The sequence below is a fragment of the Narcine bancroftii genome, chromosome 5, assembly GCF_036971445.1.
Source record: "Narcine bancroftii isolate sNarBan1 chromosome 5, sNarBan1.hap1, whole genome shotgun sequence".
Lineage (NCBI taxonomy): Eukaryota > Metazoa > Chordata > Chondrichthyes > Torpediniformes > Narcinidae > Narcine > Narcine bancroftii.
Window position 1 is genome coordinate 231,301,758 of NC_091473.1, and position 18,095 is coordinate 231,319,852.

Sequence of the window (18,095 nt, forward strand, 5' to 3'; positions counted from 1 at the left end):
GAATCCAATTCTGAAAAAATCTGAACCTTCAAATTCTTCCAGTAAGTCGACAATCTTAACATTATTTCTATGAATCTGATTTTCCAAAACATCAATTTTCTTTAATAAATAATTTCTTTGTACTTCCCAAGCTTTAAAGGAATCCTCCATCTTAATAACTGTATCTTTACATTGTACCACTTCTTCAGAGCTATCCTGAAACTCCTCTTTAATTTTCCAAAATTTAATTTGCATTTTATCCACCAGCTTTGCACATTTTGGCACATCAGTCTTAATAGTTGACATTTCATCCTCCAAACTATTAAACTGTTCCTTCATAGATGAAAAACCTTGATTTATTTGAGTTGATAAAGTTTGCATTCGTTTAGTTAAAATGACTTGATGGGTCTGCATAAATGGCAGGCCCAGTTTTACTCTCAGTATATTGACCAGTCTTAGCTAAGGGCCTACCCTGATAAATGATTGTTGTTTCTTCTTCTTCTTCTTCTTCTTCTTCTTCTTCAGTCATTGGAAAAATTTCCTCTTCTTCAGCTACCCCAACAATGTCTTCTTCCTCCTCCTCTGTCGACACAGATGGCAACTCCATCTGTCTGCGGGATCTAGGCCTTTCCCTCAACAGTCCAGCACTGCGGGGCTGGGAATAGTCACACCCCTTTCCCCAACAGCGAGAATCGAACCCTACGCAGTGCGCATGTGCTGAGTTCTGCGCTCATGCAGCTGCTCCTGGGACTCAGGAGGAGGAAGTCTCTGAGCTCCAGCGCCATTTTCCTCGAGGCTCCAAGGGGACAGCGTCGGAGTTACCTGAACGCTAGGCGGCAGCTGCCTCATCGACTTCGGTGGACGAGGAATAGACTCCACAGGCTCCGTTTGCAAGGTAGGCCCAAGTTCTTCAGTAGTTGCTGCTTGTTTCAAAGTCTTTTTTTTTCCCCAGTCTTTTGTTTCCTCATGATAACTTCCAGTAATGTTTATAATAGTTCCAACAAATCTTAGTGTTATTTTATTCTAAGAAAAACCCTTTTTGGTCAGCTTTGAAAAGTTCTGCCGGGAGAGGTATCTTCCCATGTCTCCCATCATGCCACACCCCCAATCTGTATGTCATTCTCATTGTTCGCAGTGCTGTGTTTTCACTCACCAAAATATATCCATTTAATAAATTGACCTGAGAATATTTATTGTCTTTCACTGTCATGTTTTTCCTGTATAATACTTTTAGTAAATGTTTATCCTCCCTATCTTGCTCCTAAATAAATCTTAGCTTCTGTCCTGAAAGGTCACTCCATGGTAGATACATTGAATAGTTTAAAGGCAATTGTATTCTGATATTATCCATCAGGTATAAAAACGTGAAGTCATGTGAGTGTGTTAAAGGCTGGTATTATTTTGAAATAAATAAAATCTGCAGGTTCTAGAAATCTGAAATCAAAGCAGAAGATGCTCAAAACACTCATCAGATAGTTTGGTATCATTTATCTGACTAATGGCTTGATACTTTTTATTGAAGTGGCTATTCCATGAAGTCATTTTCTGTTTCTTGAGAATTTGATTTAAGTGTGTAACAGGTTAACTTTATAAATGAAAGTTCTGTAGGAGGAGAATAAGAAGCAAAATAATCCTCCTAATAAGTGATTTGAGCAAATCTGAAGTTAAACTATGGATCTTTTCAAATAACTTGTGGACAGAACAAAGGACAATTTACTGAGTTCACTAATTTTCCATTATCATTTTTCTAAAATGGAAGCTTTATCAAAGTTGCACTGAATCAGTATGGCACATATGCGCTGATAATGTAAGAATGTATAAATAAATGTATCATTTTCAACTGGTCAGCTTGACTGTTCAAAGTTGCTGTATGGTAAAGCAGATTGCTATAGCTGGCTGCAGATCAAGAAATGATGCCTGACACACAAAAACAAAATGTGCACTTTTATTGAATTGTATATATGAGAACCTTATCATTACTGTTCCTAAGTAGACTGATTTCCCATGCCCAGTCTCACAACTGAGGATCTTTACAAGAATTTCAATGAAGAGTGGAAGTTTCAGTTGTTTGGTGGGCAACCCAATATGAAGCTGAGTCAAATGGACAAGTATCATCACATTATCCACTATCTTGAAGTACTTGATCTGAAATATTGTACTTTCTCAGTGAAGATCATTAACACGGTTAATCTGTGGAGAGGAAGACCTGGATGTCAGGATGAAGCTGCTAAAATTCTGCGTGCATGCATGTATAATTATGATGGTTGGCATGCATTTTATGTATGTTTAAGTAAGTCCATGTCCTTACAGACATGAGAATAGTTCTGGGAAGTAGACTCAAATGATGTCTTCTCTAATATACCAATGATAAATAATTTTGAAGTGAATGATTTTGGATCCCATGCTTGTTGACTGATGCACCCTAAAATATATATTGATCTTTACCTATCAGGATTTCCTGGGCAGAAAGGGTAGAGAGGGCTCAATGTGATTTTTAATAAAAGCTATTTCACTTTACAGACAGTTTTCCAAATTTCATAGATTCCACAGCCCAGCAAAACTCAACACCCAGTCAGTGAGTTATGGGATTTTTAATGGACTCTGGTTTACATTCCCTTATGTAATTTCAAACTACACAGTAAACGTTTTCACACAAAGTAGAAAGAAAATGTACAAAATTTCATCAAAATGAAAGACAGTACAGCTGCATTCTCCAGACAGAACAAGCAGGTGTTTTTTTGTAAAAAAGACAAAGTACACTTATTTATGACACAATGACTCACATATACGGTATATTGCACGGACAGGCAGCTCAACATACGAATGTACTTGGTTCCATATTGCAGTTTCTAGCAACTGACTACTATTTTCAGGATGTGAATATAGAGCTTTCCTGCTCAATGCGCAATGTTTTGAGATCAACTGACAGAACTCAATATGCATCTTAAATTCATGTATTGTTGCTTTGAAGACATGTCAATCCTGATTTCTTGGAATGCAATGTATGTGCCCCTGTATAAAACTCTTCTTTGCAGCTAATATTCTTTTGAATTTAATAATTCTGTCTTCCATTGGTTTTGATACATTTCCACAACATGTGGACACATCTATGGAAAGGAAGGATTTAAATGGATAGGGACCAAATGCAGGCAAATGGGACTAGCCTAGATTGCCAACTTGGTCAGCATGGACAAGTTGGACTGAGGGGCCGTCTCCAAGGTGTATGACACTATGACTCTATAAGAATGGACTACAAATTTTTCAGATCTATTTGCCAGTACTTCAACTTGAATAGGTTATTATAGGTATGGTTCATTCTGATACTTCAATGAGCATTGTACCTCAGGATAATATCCACATTTTTAGTTTGACTTTCAGAGGTATCAAGTTAATAAGTGAATGATGTTCAAAGATCCAATCTAAGAGGCTTGGCTCACTGGGTTGCCAATATTTATTTGCCTGTGGAAAATATTGTCAAAGTCTGTCTTCTCACAGATGTTCTAAGAGATCTTGATAGTTCCCCAGAGTTGCCAAAAATAATTTTTCACCCACACACAAATCAAATAAAAGAAATGATAGAAGGGAACCCAAGTTTCACACTTGAAGAATAGTGATTATTTTGGTAGCGCAGAGTTGGGAACAATAACTAAATTGCACCATCCTCTGCAAAATGTCATTTCATATTTATAAAGAAGTGATCTAGCTGGGGAAGGAAATCTTATGGAAAGAAATATCAAGTTTACTATCAAATTTAACCAGAGCTCAACACAGAAAGAGAGTCACAAAATGGAAAATTTCTTCACCGATAAATATTACATTAAACCATAATTGTCACCTGCTAAAGCTCCTAACCTATTCTTCCAAAAACATAAGGGCTGGATGATTTTCAGAAGAGAATTTAAATCAAATTTTAAATTTTATGACCTGAGTTTCTAACTTGAAATGCCAAAGGTCTGTAATGGCAAATGACTTGTATCTTGATGTACATGTGCCATTCTTTCATAAACATAATATACATTTTTGGATATGTTATTATATACTGTTAAATACAATTTAAAAATATTTTGCTTAACATCCAATTGGATGGACCTTTCATCTATCTCATCTAATGGTAACATTAGATAAATAATTAATAACAGCAAAATTAGTGCCTTGACCATTCTAAATGTTTAAAAACAACCTTGTATCCAAAAGCTGCAAAATGCATAGTTGGCTCTACATAGCAGCATATGATGAACGCAAACTGTAATTTCATCCAAAGAATTACATTCCAATGAAGATTTATACGTTTTCTATCTACTGGAGGGCCATTTTACCCACAAAGGAATGACAAATAAACATTAGTAGATTTGGTCTTCCTACCAGCTATTTAATTTTGATCTTTAGAAGTCAGTGATAAATTGATTTTTCTTTTATTTAAAAAAAATATATCGGCCACCGCTTAAATCATCATCACATCTCACAGGGAGTTGGTGATTTATTTCCCATTTTCCTGAGTACCATTGTGTTGCCCTATCCACTGGATTAACGCAGCCACTGCATTCTACAGTGATCATCCCTCTGCATCTTTCGTGCAGCGAGCAGGCACATGAATCTCCTGCATATTCAAGATGTAAGTATAGACGCTTCACCCAACGATGTTTCCAAGTGGCATGGAACTGCACCTTCCTGTCATTGCCTCTGAGTCCCATGTCAAGAGAACAACATTAAAAAAGAGAATATCATTCTAGTTATGTTCAGAATTTTAAAAAATCAGAACTAAAACTGAGTGCACTGTTAAATCTGTAACAAAATGACATGACCTAATAGCCTAAGATAGAAGAAGGAAGTTGCAGTTAATGCATAGCAGTGTTGGAAAAACTCCACAGCACCATAACTGCAGGTCATAGATGCTACGGGACATGCTGAGTTTCTCCAGCACTTTTGTGTCTTTACCTAATCGTTTAAAAGCTGAATTTCTTTTGAAGCATTGAAACAAATTGTTGAAGATGCTGGGAATCGTGTAAATAGCACCTTGAAGAATGTCCATTTGATATTTTGGGCTAAGAAATTTGAAGTTAAAATAACTGCAGATACTGGAAATCCGAAATAAAAAAAATGGAGAATATTGGAAATGATAGATCAAGCATTAGGATAAATGACTGAGAACCAATTATTAATTAGATGCTTTTAAGTAGTTCCAGTTAAACTGCATAACTCAAGATGGCACATATTTTACAAATGAGGATAATGTGCAATAATAAAGTGGTTTATTGATAATATACTTTGGACAGTCTATCAGAAGTCTCATTTTAGTGCTTCATGACTTAATATACATGTTCTTTGATCTGGAATGTCAGCTCTGTTTCTCTTTCCACAAATGAGCCATGAACTGGTGAGTATTTCCAATATTTTCTGTTTTTATTTTAGGTTTCCATCATTTGCATTTTTTAAATTTTCGGTAAAATGTCATTGGTTTAGGATGGCTTCAGTTCTCCATTGTTAAGGAGTGAAGTCCATTCAAATCAAGTCATTATTGATAACTTGGCAGCTTTATGAAATGGCAAGAACTTTGGCCCTTATGAAGCATATAGCTTCAAACTTTGATCCAACAATCAAAGCTTTCACAAAGTTGAAGCATTAATTCCATTCTTTGACCAATATCTGCAAGGAAACTTTTAAGCTCAATCCATATAGCTACGGGAAAATCCTTCAAAACCAATGATATATTTTCTATGACAATAAATGGAGTTACCTAAAATGTACTTGTTCAAGAATTTACACGCAAGTATCCCAGGTGTACTTGAAGACATTGTGTATGAAAATGTATCATTAATGATTTGAAAAAATGATAGCCAATTCCATCCACATTGAAATCATGGTTAATCTAAATTTCATAAGAATTTAGAAATCTGTTCAGTAGCCCACAAATAGCTTTCAATTCCACCAAATTCACCTTATTACAAATGAATGCAAAGACACATGCATTTCCTCTAATTGACAGCAACTTCACTGTAATTTGCCTACTTGCCTACCTCAGGAAGTCTGATGAAATGTACCATTATCATAATGCAGGAACAATGATGTGCATCAAACCTTTCCTACCAGTCATTGAGGTATCTGAACATTTTGAATCAAATCTTCACCCAGAGTAATGCTTTCATTCTCTCATTTATTTGGCAGGACTTTTGCCTGAGATGATTATGGAATTCATTTGGGGGAAAAAAACATCACCGTCCCAAACCCTGCCCTGTGGTAATCAGAAGTGCATACTGGAGTGTGAGTGGAGTGCAAGTACAGGCGGTGGGAAGAAGATGCTGGACGGAGATTTTAACTTGCGCTCATTGCTGGAGAACAGCAAAAACCACTCAAGATGGAACAAAGATTTGATCCTTCCATAACAGAGCATCACAGTGAGGAGTGTCGTGTACATTTACTTTCCTAATTTTGTAAAAACCAGATAAAGTTCACCTCACTCAACATCAGCTTAATTACCAAGCAGTCAGACTAATGGCAAAATAACGCTTAAGAACATTAATATTTAATGTGTCTTTGTACAGTAAAACTTTAATGATTGCAATCTTTTTAAAGCAATAGGTAATATAATAATCCATCAAAAAGTTCAGTTCTAGGCAGTTTCATTAGTAAGATTTGTTACTGTACAAACAGACCATCAATTTTGACTATCAAAATTGCAATGCATGGTAACTTCAGTCATCTTGAAATCTTAAAGACATCAGTGCATTTTATTCTTTGCGTGTTGATGTTAATATTACATTGCTTTCAGTCATTGTTCTTATCCAAACAGTGGGCACACAATGATCAACAGCAACGGACTGGCAAAATCCAACATCACGTATCAGGGAGACATTGGGCCAGGTGGGCAGGAGATTGGGCGATGAGCTGTTAACTGGCTGCCCAAAATGTTTTGACTCAATTATGTAACTAATAAATGGAATGGCAATTTGCCTTGTAAATTATGCAAATATTTTCTCTTAAACCTTTATTTCTAATTAATTTATGATGAAGAAGATCCTCCTTCCAAATTCCACGATGCCCCATGAAATCCATTGAAATCTGACTTGAACCCATAAGCACACAATCTATTTTTCTTTTTGATTTTAGATGCATGAGACTCCTATTGCATTGAACATGATTTTCATATTGGCTCTGTGGATACCATGGAAATAACATAAGATTTTTCAGGTAGGCAACTTCTGTTTAGATTCTGAACAAAGATCATTCAACTGCATATAATTACTGTAAATGTGCTCCTTATTTGATTGCCTGAAATTATATCTGAATGGAACAGATGTGGCCAGAGCTATAGATGCCTTTTAGGGAGTCAGACCTAGTTTGACAATTATATCCATCGTGAAGGTCAAGCCAATTCAAATTTCCCTTAGCACGATGTAGATGTTTAATAAAAGAGATCAACCTTTAAAATCTCTCCAGGAGTAGCCACTTATTTTTGTTATTTTGGCTTGGACTTTATTCATTGCCGGGGATGCATTTCAGCTCAAAATGCCGCAATTACAGTTACTTTTCTTCACCCCTTTTACCTTGGTATAAAAGGGTATATATCTTGTGAGGCTCTTCCTAACCCAATTTTTTTTTAACTTTTAATACTTTCAGGCAGAGGTGACTAGGTGTCCGCAGCATCCCCACTGCACAAATAGTAGGGTCAAAAAGGTTGGAAAGGAAGTCTTCACCATTTGGTTAGACACTAAGGGGTTCACTTTATACCATGATGCGATGTCAGTGCTCTACCAGTCGTGGTGGTGAATCAAGTGAATGGATTTCACTGCAGCTCTTCTAGTCTATTAACATCATGTAAATGCAAGCATCATCGTAAAAAATATACAGCAGATACATGTGATTGTAAACCATGGACAACTTACACCTACACAAATATTGCATTGAACATGCTGTTATTTACAATAGATTATTATCATGCATTATCAACAAGTGTTTTATAATCGAGCTAAATCTGCAGGAAGTAGAAGGGAGCATTTTGAGAAATTTGGAATACAACTTGGAGGCTCAGATGGCTTATTTATTTATTCTGAATTATGGTGGTTAATGTTTTCCAGGGTGTGTCCACCCTTTGAGTACTGGATTTGCACCTTCTGGAACAGATATTTCATTTATGGCTGACTAAAGAATTTGTGCAAAACTAAATTGTTTGACTGTTGATGTTATGATGTACAAAACACAAATTTGTAACTTTTTTTGTAACGGTAATCTTAAAAATGAAGAAAAGAATACAAAACACATAAAACTTGCATATATTTGTCATGGTGCAAAGGTGCTTAGGTAACCACCAAAGGGTTAATGGAGAATGACCATAACTGAGGTATTGATAGCATCTGATCAATGATAAGTTTGTGGAAAGGTGAGAATGGTTTCATTTTTTGAGACCAAGGGCTACGTCGACCTCCTCCTCTGGTTTTAGAGAGTGCCACTGTGCAATTGGCCTCCTGGGATTTGCCAGCATGTCTGACCAGTGTCGAAGCTCTGTGCCCGTGGCATTGCTGCCGACAAATATCTTGCCAATGGCGTCATTCTTTCCGATCTTGTCGTAGTCCAAGACTGTGACACAAACTTGTACTTTCTGTATGTTTAAAATTTAAAAAAAAAAGAGACACAAGATCATTGTGTGTTGCCAGTAGCGGATTACAACTAAAGAAATATTCAGAATATTACTTTGTAACCCCAATCTTAAGCTCAGTCAAGCAATAGGGGCAAACATGTAATCCTATAAATCAGTTGTGCATTGCTCCTTGTAGCATTAGTGCAGAATTAAAGCAGATGATACGGTGCAACTACTGGATCAGATGCAGAGAATTGCTGCATATCCGTATAGCTAGCTTCACCAGCACCTGAAACTGATGCAATATTGTCACGGAGCAACAGCAGGATTGAGCAATGCTGTAGACCTGAAAACACCAAATGTTCCATTTGTATGTCTTTATTTACCTGGGTAAAAGATTTCATTTTGATTAGGTATAAAGACTGTTTAAAATGGTAATAAGAAGTATAAATTCTACAACTGCCAAGTCGCTCAGGATTTATTTGAATAGAGATACCTGACCTATTTCTGAGTCCAGAAAATAGGAACAGTTTTTTTTTTGAACTTTGTACATTAAAAAAAAATTAGACCTACTGCATGGTAACAGGCTCTTCCAGCATATGAGCCCATGCTGTCCAAATGCCAAATTAGCCAAAACCCCCATACATTTTAAAGGGAGGGAGAAAACCGGAGCACTCGGAGGAAACCCATGGAGACACGAGAGAATATACAAAGTCCTTACAGACCCCGCTGAATTTGAACTAGGGTGGCTGGCGCAGTTAACAATAAATTATTGAAACACTTTTATACATTTAAAAGCTTTTAAGAATCATTTTTATTTATTGAAAATAGTAAATCTTTGTTTCTTGAATTGTTTAAAGTAATTTTTAGCTTTTGAATTTTCCTGTCTATCAGGTATTCTTAAATATTTATAAACGTGCAGGATGTCTTTAAAAGTAAGCTTGTATCACATGGTATGACCCTCACAACACTACTGCTTAGTTGAGAGTTCTTCCTTAAATTAAGCATTGTCAATTTCAGGGTCTCGCTCGGCATAAATGCTTATGCAAACAGAATGTATTGCAATTGTGTTGAATTCAAAGGAAGCTGCAAAAAAAATGATTTGGAGGTTGGAGATTAGAAAATATGGTTCTCTGTGTAATCTCAGTATCGGCCACTGCCAATACAATGCGGAGCTGAAGAGTCATTTGCCCTGTGCATGGAGTCTGCGATATTATTCCTTGCATTGAATAATAATGTTTAGATTCCAGTGGAGGAACATTACAATAATGGTATGTTATCCTGGGCAAAGGAAACAATATGGCTGTAGGGTCAGATAGGAAATAGTAGAATATATTTGGATGAACAATGGAGGCATCATCTGATCACAAAGAGCTGGCATGCATGAGATAGTTCAATGACACATCCTCAAAGAACCCCATCCCCTTATCCCTTCACATGGGAAATTCTCTACCCAATACTACAAGAAAAACAGTTCAAACCATCACAAAAAAACACCCTTCAACTTCACTGCCTGGTCACTCCCTCTTCCCATTGGGAAGAAGATTCGCAAGTGTGGGGTCATGCATCACCAGATTCAAGAATTGGTTCTTTCTCACCATGATAACTCCCAAATGAATCCTGATCGCTCTCTGTAACTTTGCTCTGTACTGTGTTTTATGGGCATAATATGTATGGGTTAACTAGCTGGACATTTGCCAAACAAACTTTCTCACAGTACCAATGATGTGAGAATAAACGTGAAAAGGCAACTTAAACAATTGACAGTAAATTTGAACTTGAACTTCATCCTGAAACTATGACTGTACGCTGCAAATAAATGGATACACAGTAAATGAGAAGTGTAGAGGAATCAAGGAATACAGATACATACAGTAATTCCCTGTAAGTGGTGTCACAGGTGGATAGGGGTGTAAAGAGAGCTTTTGGTCTTCATTAATCAAAGTATTGAGTATAGGATGTTATTGGTAAAGTTGTGCAAGACATTGGTGAGGCCAAATTTGGAGTATTGTGTGCAGTTTTGGTCACCCAACTACAGGAAAGGTTCCAATAAGATGAAAAAGTGCAGAGAAGATTTACTGGTAATGTTGCCCAGACTTTATGATCTGAGTTACAGGGAAAGATTAGGACTTTATTCCCTGGAGCGAAGACAAGTGAGGATAGATTTGATCGGGGCATTTAAAATTATGAGGGGGATAGACAGGGTAATAGGAAGGCTTTTTTCCACTGAGGGTAGGTGAGATACAAACCAGAGAACATGGGTTAAGGGTGAAAGGGGAAAAGTTTAAGGGGAACATGAGGGGGAACTTCTTTACACAGAGAGGGATGGGAGTGAGGAATGAGCTGTCAGCTGAAGTGGTGAATCTGGGCTTAATTTTAACATTTAAGAAGAAATTGGACATGTACATGGATAGGAGTAGTATGGAGGGCAATGGATTGGGTGCAGGTCAGTAGGACTAAGCAAAAAAAAAAGTGGTTTGGCACAGACTAGAAAGGCCAAAGGGACCACAGGACCATAAGAGTGGCAGAGGAGGTCACTGGAATCTCCGTCTCCCCCCACCATCGACGTGATCTACCACAATTGTTATCTGAAGAGGGCACGCAAAATCATTGAGGACCCCTTCCACCCTGCACAGTGAATCTTTTAGCTCCTCCTGCTGGGAAATAGATACAGGAGTATCAAAGCCAGCACCACAGACTTCTTCCCATGGGCAGTGAGAAGGCTGAACAACTAAAGGAACTGGTCACACTAACCATCTGAGACTCTCATATTCATGAAACAATATTTATTTGCATATCTGAATACTTGTCCTGCATATGTATTATTTGTCCTTATGTGTGTTTTCCACCGAGGACCAGAGAATGCTGCTTCATTGGGTTGTACTTGTACAATCAGATGACAATAAATTTGACTTGACAAACCCAAATTCTGGATACCCCACTCAGTAATTAATCCTCTCAAGATCAAACCAGTCAATCCTCCTCGGAATCTTAAATGTTTCATATGATCACCACTTATTCTTCTGATCTGTAATGAATAGATGCCTAACCAACTCAACTTTTCTTTATTTGTCAACCCCTTTATTCCAGGAATCAACCAAATAAACCCTTTCCTTTCTTAAGTTGGGAGACCAAAGCTATCAGAACTTCACAGTTTTAAATTTCTTGTCTTTTGCAAGGAAGGTTTAAATTGTACCTGTATGGAAATTATTTTTGTATCACACACTTGGGGCAGAGATACTTTTGGATTTCTCTCCATCAAAATTATTTGTTTTTCTTTCTCAGTGGAAAACCTTTCATTTTGCTCCATTTGCCCACCTTCTGCCTAACACATCTTGTTGCAGGCTCCATCCTTCTCCAAACTTGCTAACCTAGCTTGCTGTCATCAACAATTATACCTCCTGTGTACTCAGTCCCTTCAACCAAGTCATCAAATGTAGGTATATGAGTTTTCAACACTGACATCTGACTAGTTATTGATTTCCAGTCAATCATTAATTCCAAGTCTACTCTCTATCTGTTACTTCACCCATCCTTTCTCCCTGCTCCTTTCTGTGCACTGTTTGAGAAACTATTACAATAATTTTAAAGAAGGAATTTTAAATTAATCAGCCATGATTTGTTGCGAGAAACAAAAACTCAGCATCCCTTCTATTTTATTCATGGTGCTAAAATCCTGAATGACTTCATTGGGTTTGTGGATTTTGTGTCGGGTCTAAACTGTGGGGAATTTGAACATGATGAAACTCTCATATAGCCAGAGGAAACTGACAGATATGACATTCCAAACCTCTCAGTATGTTTGGGGTTTTCCATGTTTGACAGTCCATTTAAACATATAAAGCCTGGGAATTTAATTCAGAACATCTTGACATAGAAGAAAGGGAAATGAGAAAATAGAGCATGAGAAAAAATATACAAAAAAGTGTGGCATGATTCTGGTTTTGCATTCCTTGCATTATATCACCTGGAATTTTTATTTTGGGTGAGGGGCCATGGAGAGAAGGAGACCATTTGACTCATTGAAAATATCCTGGCTCCTAAAAGAGCAACTGCACCAGTCTTATTTTTCCCCATTCTTTTGCCAAAGATTAATAAATTTTTCTCTCAGAATGAACTATCCACTTCCTCTTTTGAAAGAACTGATGAACTCCGTTTCCAAATTCCTGCAGCGAGTAAATTCTTGATTATAAACCACTCTGAGTAAAACATAATTTTCCACATTCTTCTTTGTATATTTTACCCAGTTTGAAATCATCGACCCTTGATCATGTTACCATCTGAATATGTACAATAGAGATTGAGAAACAAGTTAGATTTGATCAATTGCGTATTGAGGTTTGTTTTGTAAAAGTTGACTATGGTATTTTACCACACTCTCATTGTAGCATTGCATTAGTTTAGAAGGACTTATCAGTCTGTGGAAACCGAGGGATATCAGTCACGTAGAAAATCCTGCAACATTAAGTAATGAGCAATCAGCCTCACAGCATCTGTGTTTAATGAGCCTAAAGCAGCTGGATGTTCCTGCCATGAATTTCGAAAATATATATACTTTGGGTAAGTTTTATAAAGGGTTTTTCCACTTTTCTCACTGTGACAAACAGGCAGCTCATTAATTATTCTTGTATTATTTTGTAAATACCCTATCAAGCATACCTAATACAGTTAGTTGTCACAGATGGATCAAATACAATTTAAGTGAAGCAGATCTTGAACCAGTTTGTCTCAGACTGTTCTTTAGGGCAAACACTCGACCATTTACTATCTTGACACATGGAAACAATCAATAATCTTCAGAGGTGGCAAATGACAACTGTATTTAATAACATACAAGACTCTCTTTCCCCCCCAAACAAAACAAATCTCAAAACTATTCCCCAGGCTTTATATGCAAAGTTGAAATTAGGGTGAAAATGGCAATAGTTATTATTGTCGCTGAGTGGCTCACTAGTATCACCGCCATCTGTCGTTGGGGGTTGGTGGTGGGTTGTCCGGTGGGGGGGGGGGTGCATGGGGAGGTGGGATCAGTGTTGGGGCTGATGGTAGGCTGTCGGGAGAAACACCTCTGCTTTCCACCACAAAATTTCAGTTGACCCCCTTTTCACCCCCTGGCATTTATTGACCCCTTAGATTGTCCCACTGACCCACTCCCCCCCCCAACATTTATTGACCCCCTTTTCACCCCCTGGCATTTATTGACCCCTTAGATCGTCCCACTGACCCACTCCCCCCCCCCCCTCCACAGAGGTCGATATCAACCACTTTGGAGATCCTTGGTTTAAAGTAAGCAATTGGTACTCTATGGTTAGTAAGGGATTACTTAAGTGGAATAAAAGGTTGCGAACCACTGGTTAAAAGTGAGTAGAAACAATGAAAGGGGAACTGGAGGGAGGGGAAAGGGGAAGAGTAGATTGCTAATGTTTTGTTTAATCTATTCCTGCCAATGAATTTGGAGGAATGCCAAAACTGTAGATGATGGAATCTTGAACAAACCTTATGCTACTGGTGGAACTCAATGGGCCAAGCAGTATCCATAGAGACAAATAGTCAGTCAACGCTTTACTCAGGGTAGAGGCACTCGACCCAAAATGTTGACTGATCATTTCTAACCATGGATGCTGCCTGATCCGCTGAGTTCTTCCATCTTCTAAAATGTAATTCAAGAATCAATCTTTTGATTAAAATCAATATTGCAAATGAAAGTTTATTGTTCTGAAACAAATGCATTAAGAAAATTATGCCAGAAATATAAAGTAAAAGTTTTAAAAAGGTTAATCATTGCCAAATACTCTCAGACATGTTATGCTCAGCAGATGGTGTCTTGCTCATTTGGAGCATTATTTTTGAGGTTGCAAAATGCGTTTAACAGAAGAGTTCCATCAACTTAATGTGGAATTCATTAATCACATGTTTACAATTTTAAATTATATATTAGGCATGATATCCCGCTGCGAGGAAGTTAACTGCTATTAGAACAACACAACTCAAAAGAATTAAAATTAGCAACCAAATATTACTACAAGATTGTAGTTTTCTACAAAGCTAGTGCTTAGAGGTTGGATGAACCTTAAAGTGAATACAATTGGAAGTGACTGTATTGGAAAATTGCAGCTTGTGCAGTATTATTATTTGCTTAATCTTTGATATATTTTCTTGATTAGATTGACATAAAAAATTATTAAAAGTTGTTATTCATCAGGGGCAAAAAGTTCTGTCTGAGAGACCCTCCCCCTCCCTCACTGTAAGAATTCGAGGAGGTCTCTGCTTACAGAGACTTATCTATGCTAATCACCATTCTTTATCATGAAATAGTTTTTTCCCAAAATCTGATTGGTGATTTTGATTGGCTACTTAATGCATTAGCAGATCATCTCAAAGTTTTTGTTTTGGTTTCTCTGTGCCTTGTGAAACAAAGTTGCATGGAGACTTCAGTGATGTAAGTGGGACATAACATTCCCTTCAACATCATCTGCAAGAAACTGTGTTACTGAGCCCTTGCACAGCCTGTGGAGTCTAAAGCATCCCTCTTTCAGATTGGTTATTCTTGAGGTGATTCTTATTTGTGATCATTCCACCCAGCTTTGCCATATTCCCACTTGCTGCTGGTATCTTTGTAGCTCCCAATTGTTTCCCCATCCTGACTATCATTCCCAGAACTAGGATCACACTACTCCCTCAGCCTCATCCCATTCTCCATCAATTACTTCCCAGAGTGACCCCTCACCAATCAGCTCAATTCTCCATTATTTCCATCTCCTGATTTTCTATGTGAAAGTCCCCTCAGTGATCTTTGTCCACCGCTGCAATCGTGTCTGCCTGTCCCGCATCGGACTTGTCAGCCACAAACGAGCCTGCAGCTGACGTGGACTTTTTACCCCCTCCATAAATCTTCGTCCGCGAAGCCAAGCCAAAGATCTTTGTCCAATGACCCCTGATCTGCTCCAGAATTAATTTCCTTCCTTACCTAAAACATTCCAACAGCCTGGCATATATTGACCTTAATGTTTTATCCTACAATATCTACAAGTTAACATTTTGACCATTTCTTAGTAATTTCTGTCCTGGATCTCTCGGCCTTTTTCTCAGTTGGCCTACTAAAGTTCTGTTATTTAATCTCATGTTTTGTTTATTTCCTTTGCCCACATGGCTTCCTGGTTCTTTGCCTGTCTACTTGGCTATACGATGTTGCCTATTCTCACCCAAATGAATCAGGGTATACTAACACTGCTAACATATTGGCCAAGATCCTCATACTGTTGCCTTATTAAGATGGATTCAAGGTAAAGTTAATGCCAGTGAAGTTTTTTGAAGTGGAACTAGAATTATAATGAGAGAACTGGTCGGTTCCGAACACAACAATATCTGCAAGAAACCAAGATTAGGAACTTGGGTGAGTATTTTATCCTGATTTAACAGGAAGGTACCCCAAAGTGAAGTTCTGACAGAAATACTTTTGATTATCTAATTACATGTTATATCCATGTTACTTGATTTCAAACTTGGCTCCTCAAGAAATGAGGCTCACCAGAAGCTATACTTTGTGAGGTATCTGAGGAGATTCAGTATGTTACCAAAGACTCTAAAAAATGTCTACAGGTGTACCATGGAGAGGACTCTGGCTGGTTGCATCATTGCCTGGTATGGAGGTGTCAAGTGTCAGGACAAGAATAAACTCCAGAGGGTTGTTAACTCGCTCTGCAACATCTCAGACACCAGACTTCACTCCATCGAAGACATCTACATGAGGTGATGTCTTAAAAAAGCAGCCGCTATCCTCAAAGTCCCTCCACCACCCAGGCCGTGCCCTCTTCACTCTGCTACCCTCGGAAAAAGGTATATTAATGGATTTTTTTCCTTTGTTCTATGGAAATTGATTGCCTTACATTTTTGATATCCCTTCTGGTGATACACAAGTATGTATGGCACTTGAAAGGGGCCTGTTCCCCTGTGATTCTTCCACTAAATGTGTGAATGAGGACTACATCCGATGATGAAAACCAGCCTAATGGAGTCTGATGTTCAATGCCGTTCATCACAACTGTTGGCAATTTGAGACTAGACTTTAAAGCCTCCTCCTGAATGAATCTTCTTTCCTCACTAAAGGTAGATGACTGAATTACTTGTCATATGTATGCTCTATAAATGAAACAATCTACATGTTTAAGATTATCTACATTCATGTCCACAAGGATTTCAGCAAGGCTTTTAACAAGATTGTGCATCATAGGCTGGTCCGGAAGGTTAGAATGCAAGGTGAGCTATCAAGTTGAATATAAAATTAGTTTTTCTTGATAGGATGCAGATTGCTATTGATTGCAACAAAAAATAGATTCATTAAATGAAGGCATTAATTCCAAAGAGGTGATGCATTATGCTTTTAAAAAAATGCACATTTCTCATTTGTTAACTGAGAAATGCATGTACTTCCTATTCACAATATAAACTCCTTGACATTAGAAAAACCAGACAGATTGGTTTGTGGAGGCCTTCCACCAGTCTGTAAAAAAAAAAATAGACTGAAGCTACCAGTTGCCTCGTCACTTTAATTCTTCATTCCATTTCCATTCTAACTTAGAACACAGTTCCAATATCATCCAATGTTAACACAAGGAAGAACATTTCATCTTTTAATGAGGCCTGTTACAGACCTCAAGGAGAAGTGATTTCCAATAACAATCCTTTGCAGTTTGCACTAGAATTGACTTGTTTGGAGGAAAAATAATCAACCTGAAGCATTAACCTTTCTCTCTTTACAGATGCTACCTACCTTGTTTTATTTTTATTTTTACTAAAATTTCTTCTCAGTCACTTATTTTATTTACAAAATAAACATAAGAATTAAGAGCAGGAGTAGACAATTCAGCCCGTTGAGCCTGGTCCGCCATTCAATGTGATCATGGATTATCTAATTATCTCATCTCCACCGACCTGCCTTTTCCCCATATCCCTTAATTCCCCTATTATGTCAAAATCTATCCAACCTTGTCTTAAATATATTTACTGAAGTCACCTCCACTGCTTCAATGGACGACAAATTCCACAGATTCACAACCCTCTGAGAAAACCAGTTCCTCCTCATCTCTGTCCTATGTTTAGTACTCTGAACCTTGAGTATGTTCACTATTTCTGGTCTTCCCCAATCAATAGAAACAACTTAACTATTTCAATCTTATCTATGCCTTTTATAATTTTACATTTCAATAAAATTCCCTCTCATTCTTCTAAATTCCAGCGAGTACAGCCCCAGATGATTCAATCTCTCCTCAGGCCAACCCCTTCATCCCTGAAATCAACCTGGTAATTTACATTTCCTTCTATTTATATCTTCTACAAACAGAACAGATGCATTTAATCAGCCTTCACCAGTCTCTCTCAGCTGGCACCAGATCATTTGCATCAGTTATTCTCTCTTGGATTCCATTCCTACTCAGACATTTCCCTTGTCTCTCCGTCTCTTCCCCATCTGTGAATCTCAAGTGAATGGCTATGTATTTCTACCATTTTCTATATCAGTTTCCGATTCCTAGCCAATGTAAGTTTT

General features: G+C 37.6%; 1 protein-coding gene across 6 annotated transcripts in view; it reads right to left on the minus strand.

Annotated features, from left to right (window-relative positions):
• Positions 1 to 6,511: 6,511 nt before the first annotated feature.
• Positions 6,512 to 18,095, minus strand: part of LOC138765025 (synaptotagmin-B) — a 228,141-nt gene continuing 216,557 nt past the window's right edge. For all 6 annotated transcript variants that reach the window (XM_069941654.1, XM_069941659.1, XM_069941655.1 and 3 more), the window contains one exon: positions 6,512 to 8,572. In XM_069941654.1, coding sequence (XP_069797755.1) covers positions 8,366 to 8,572 — 207 coding nt within the window. In that variant the 3' untranslated portion in view covers positions 6,512 to 8,365. The remainder of the gene's footprint in view (positions 8,573 to 18,095) is intronic.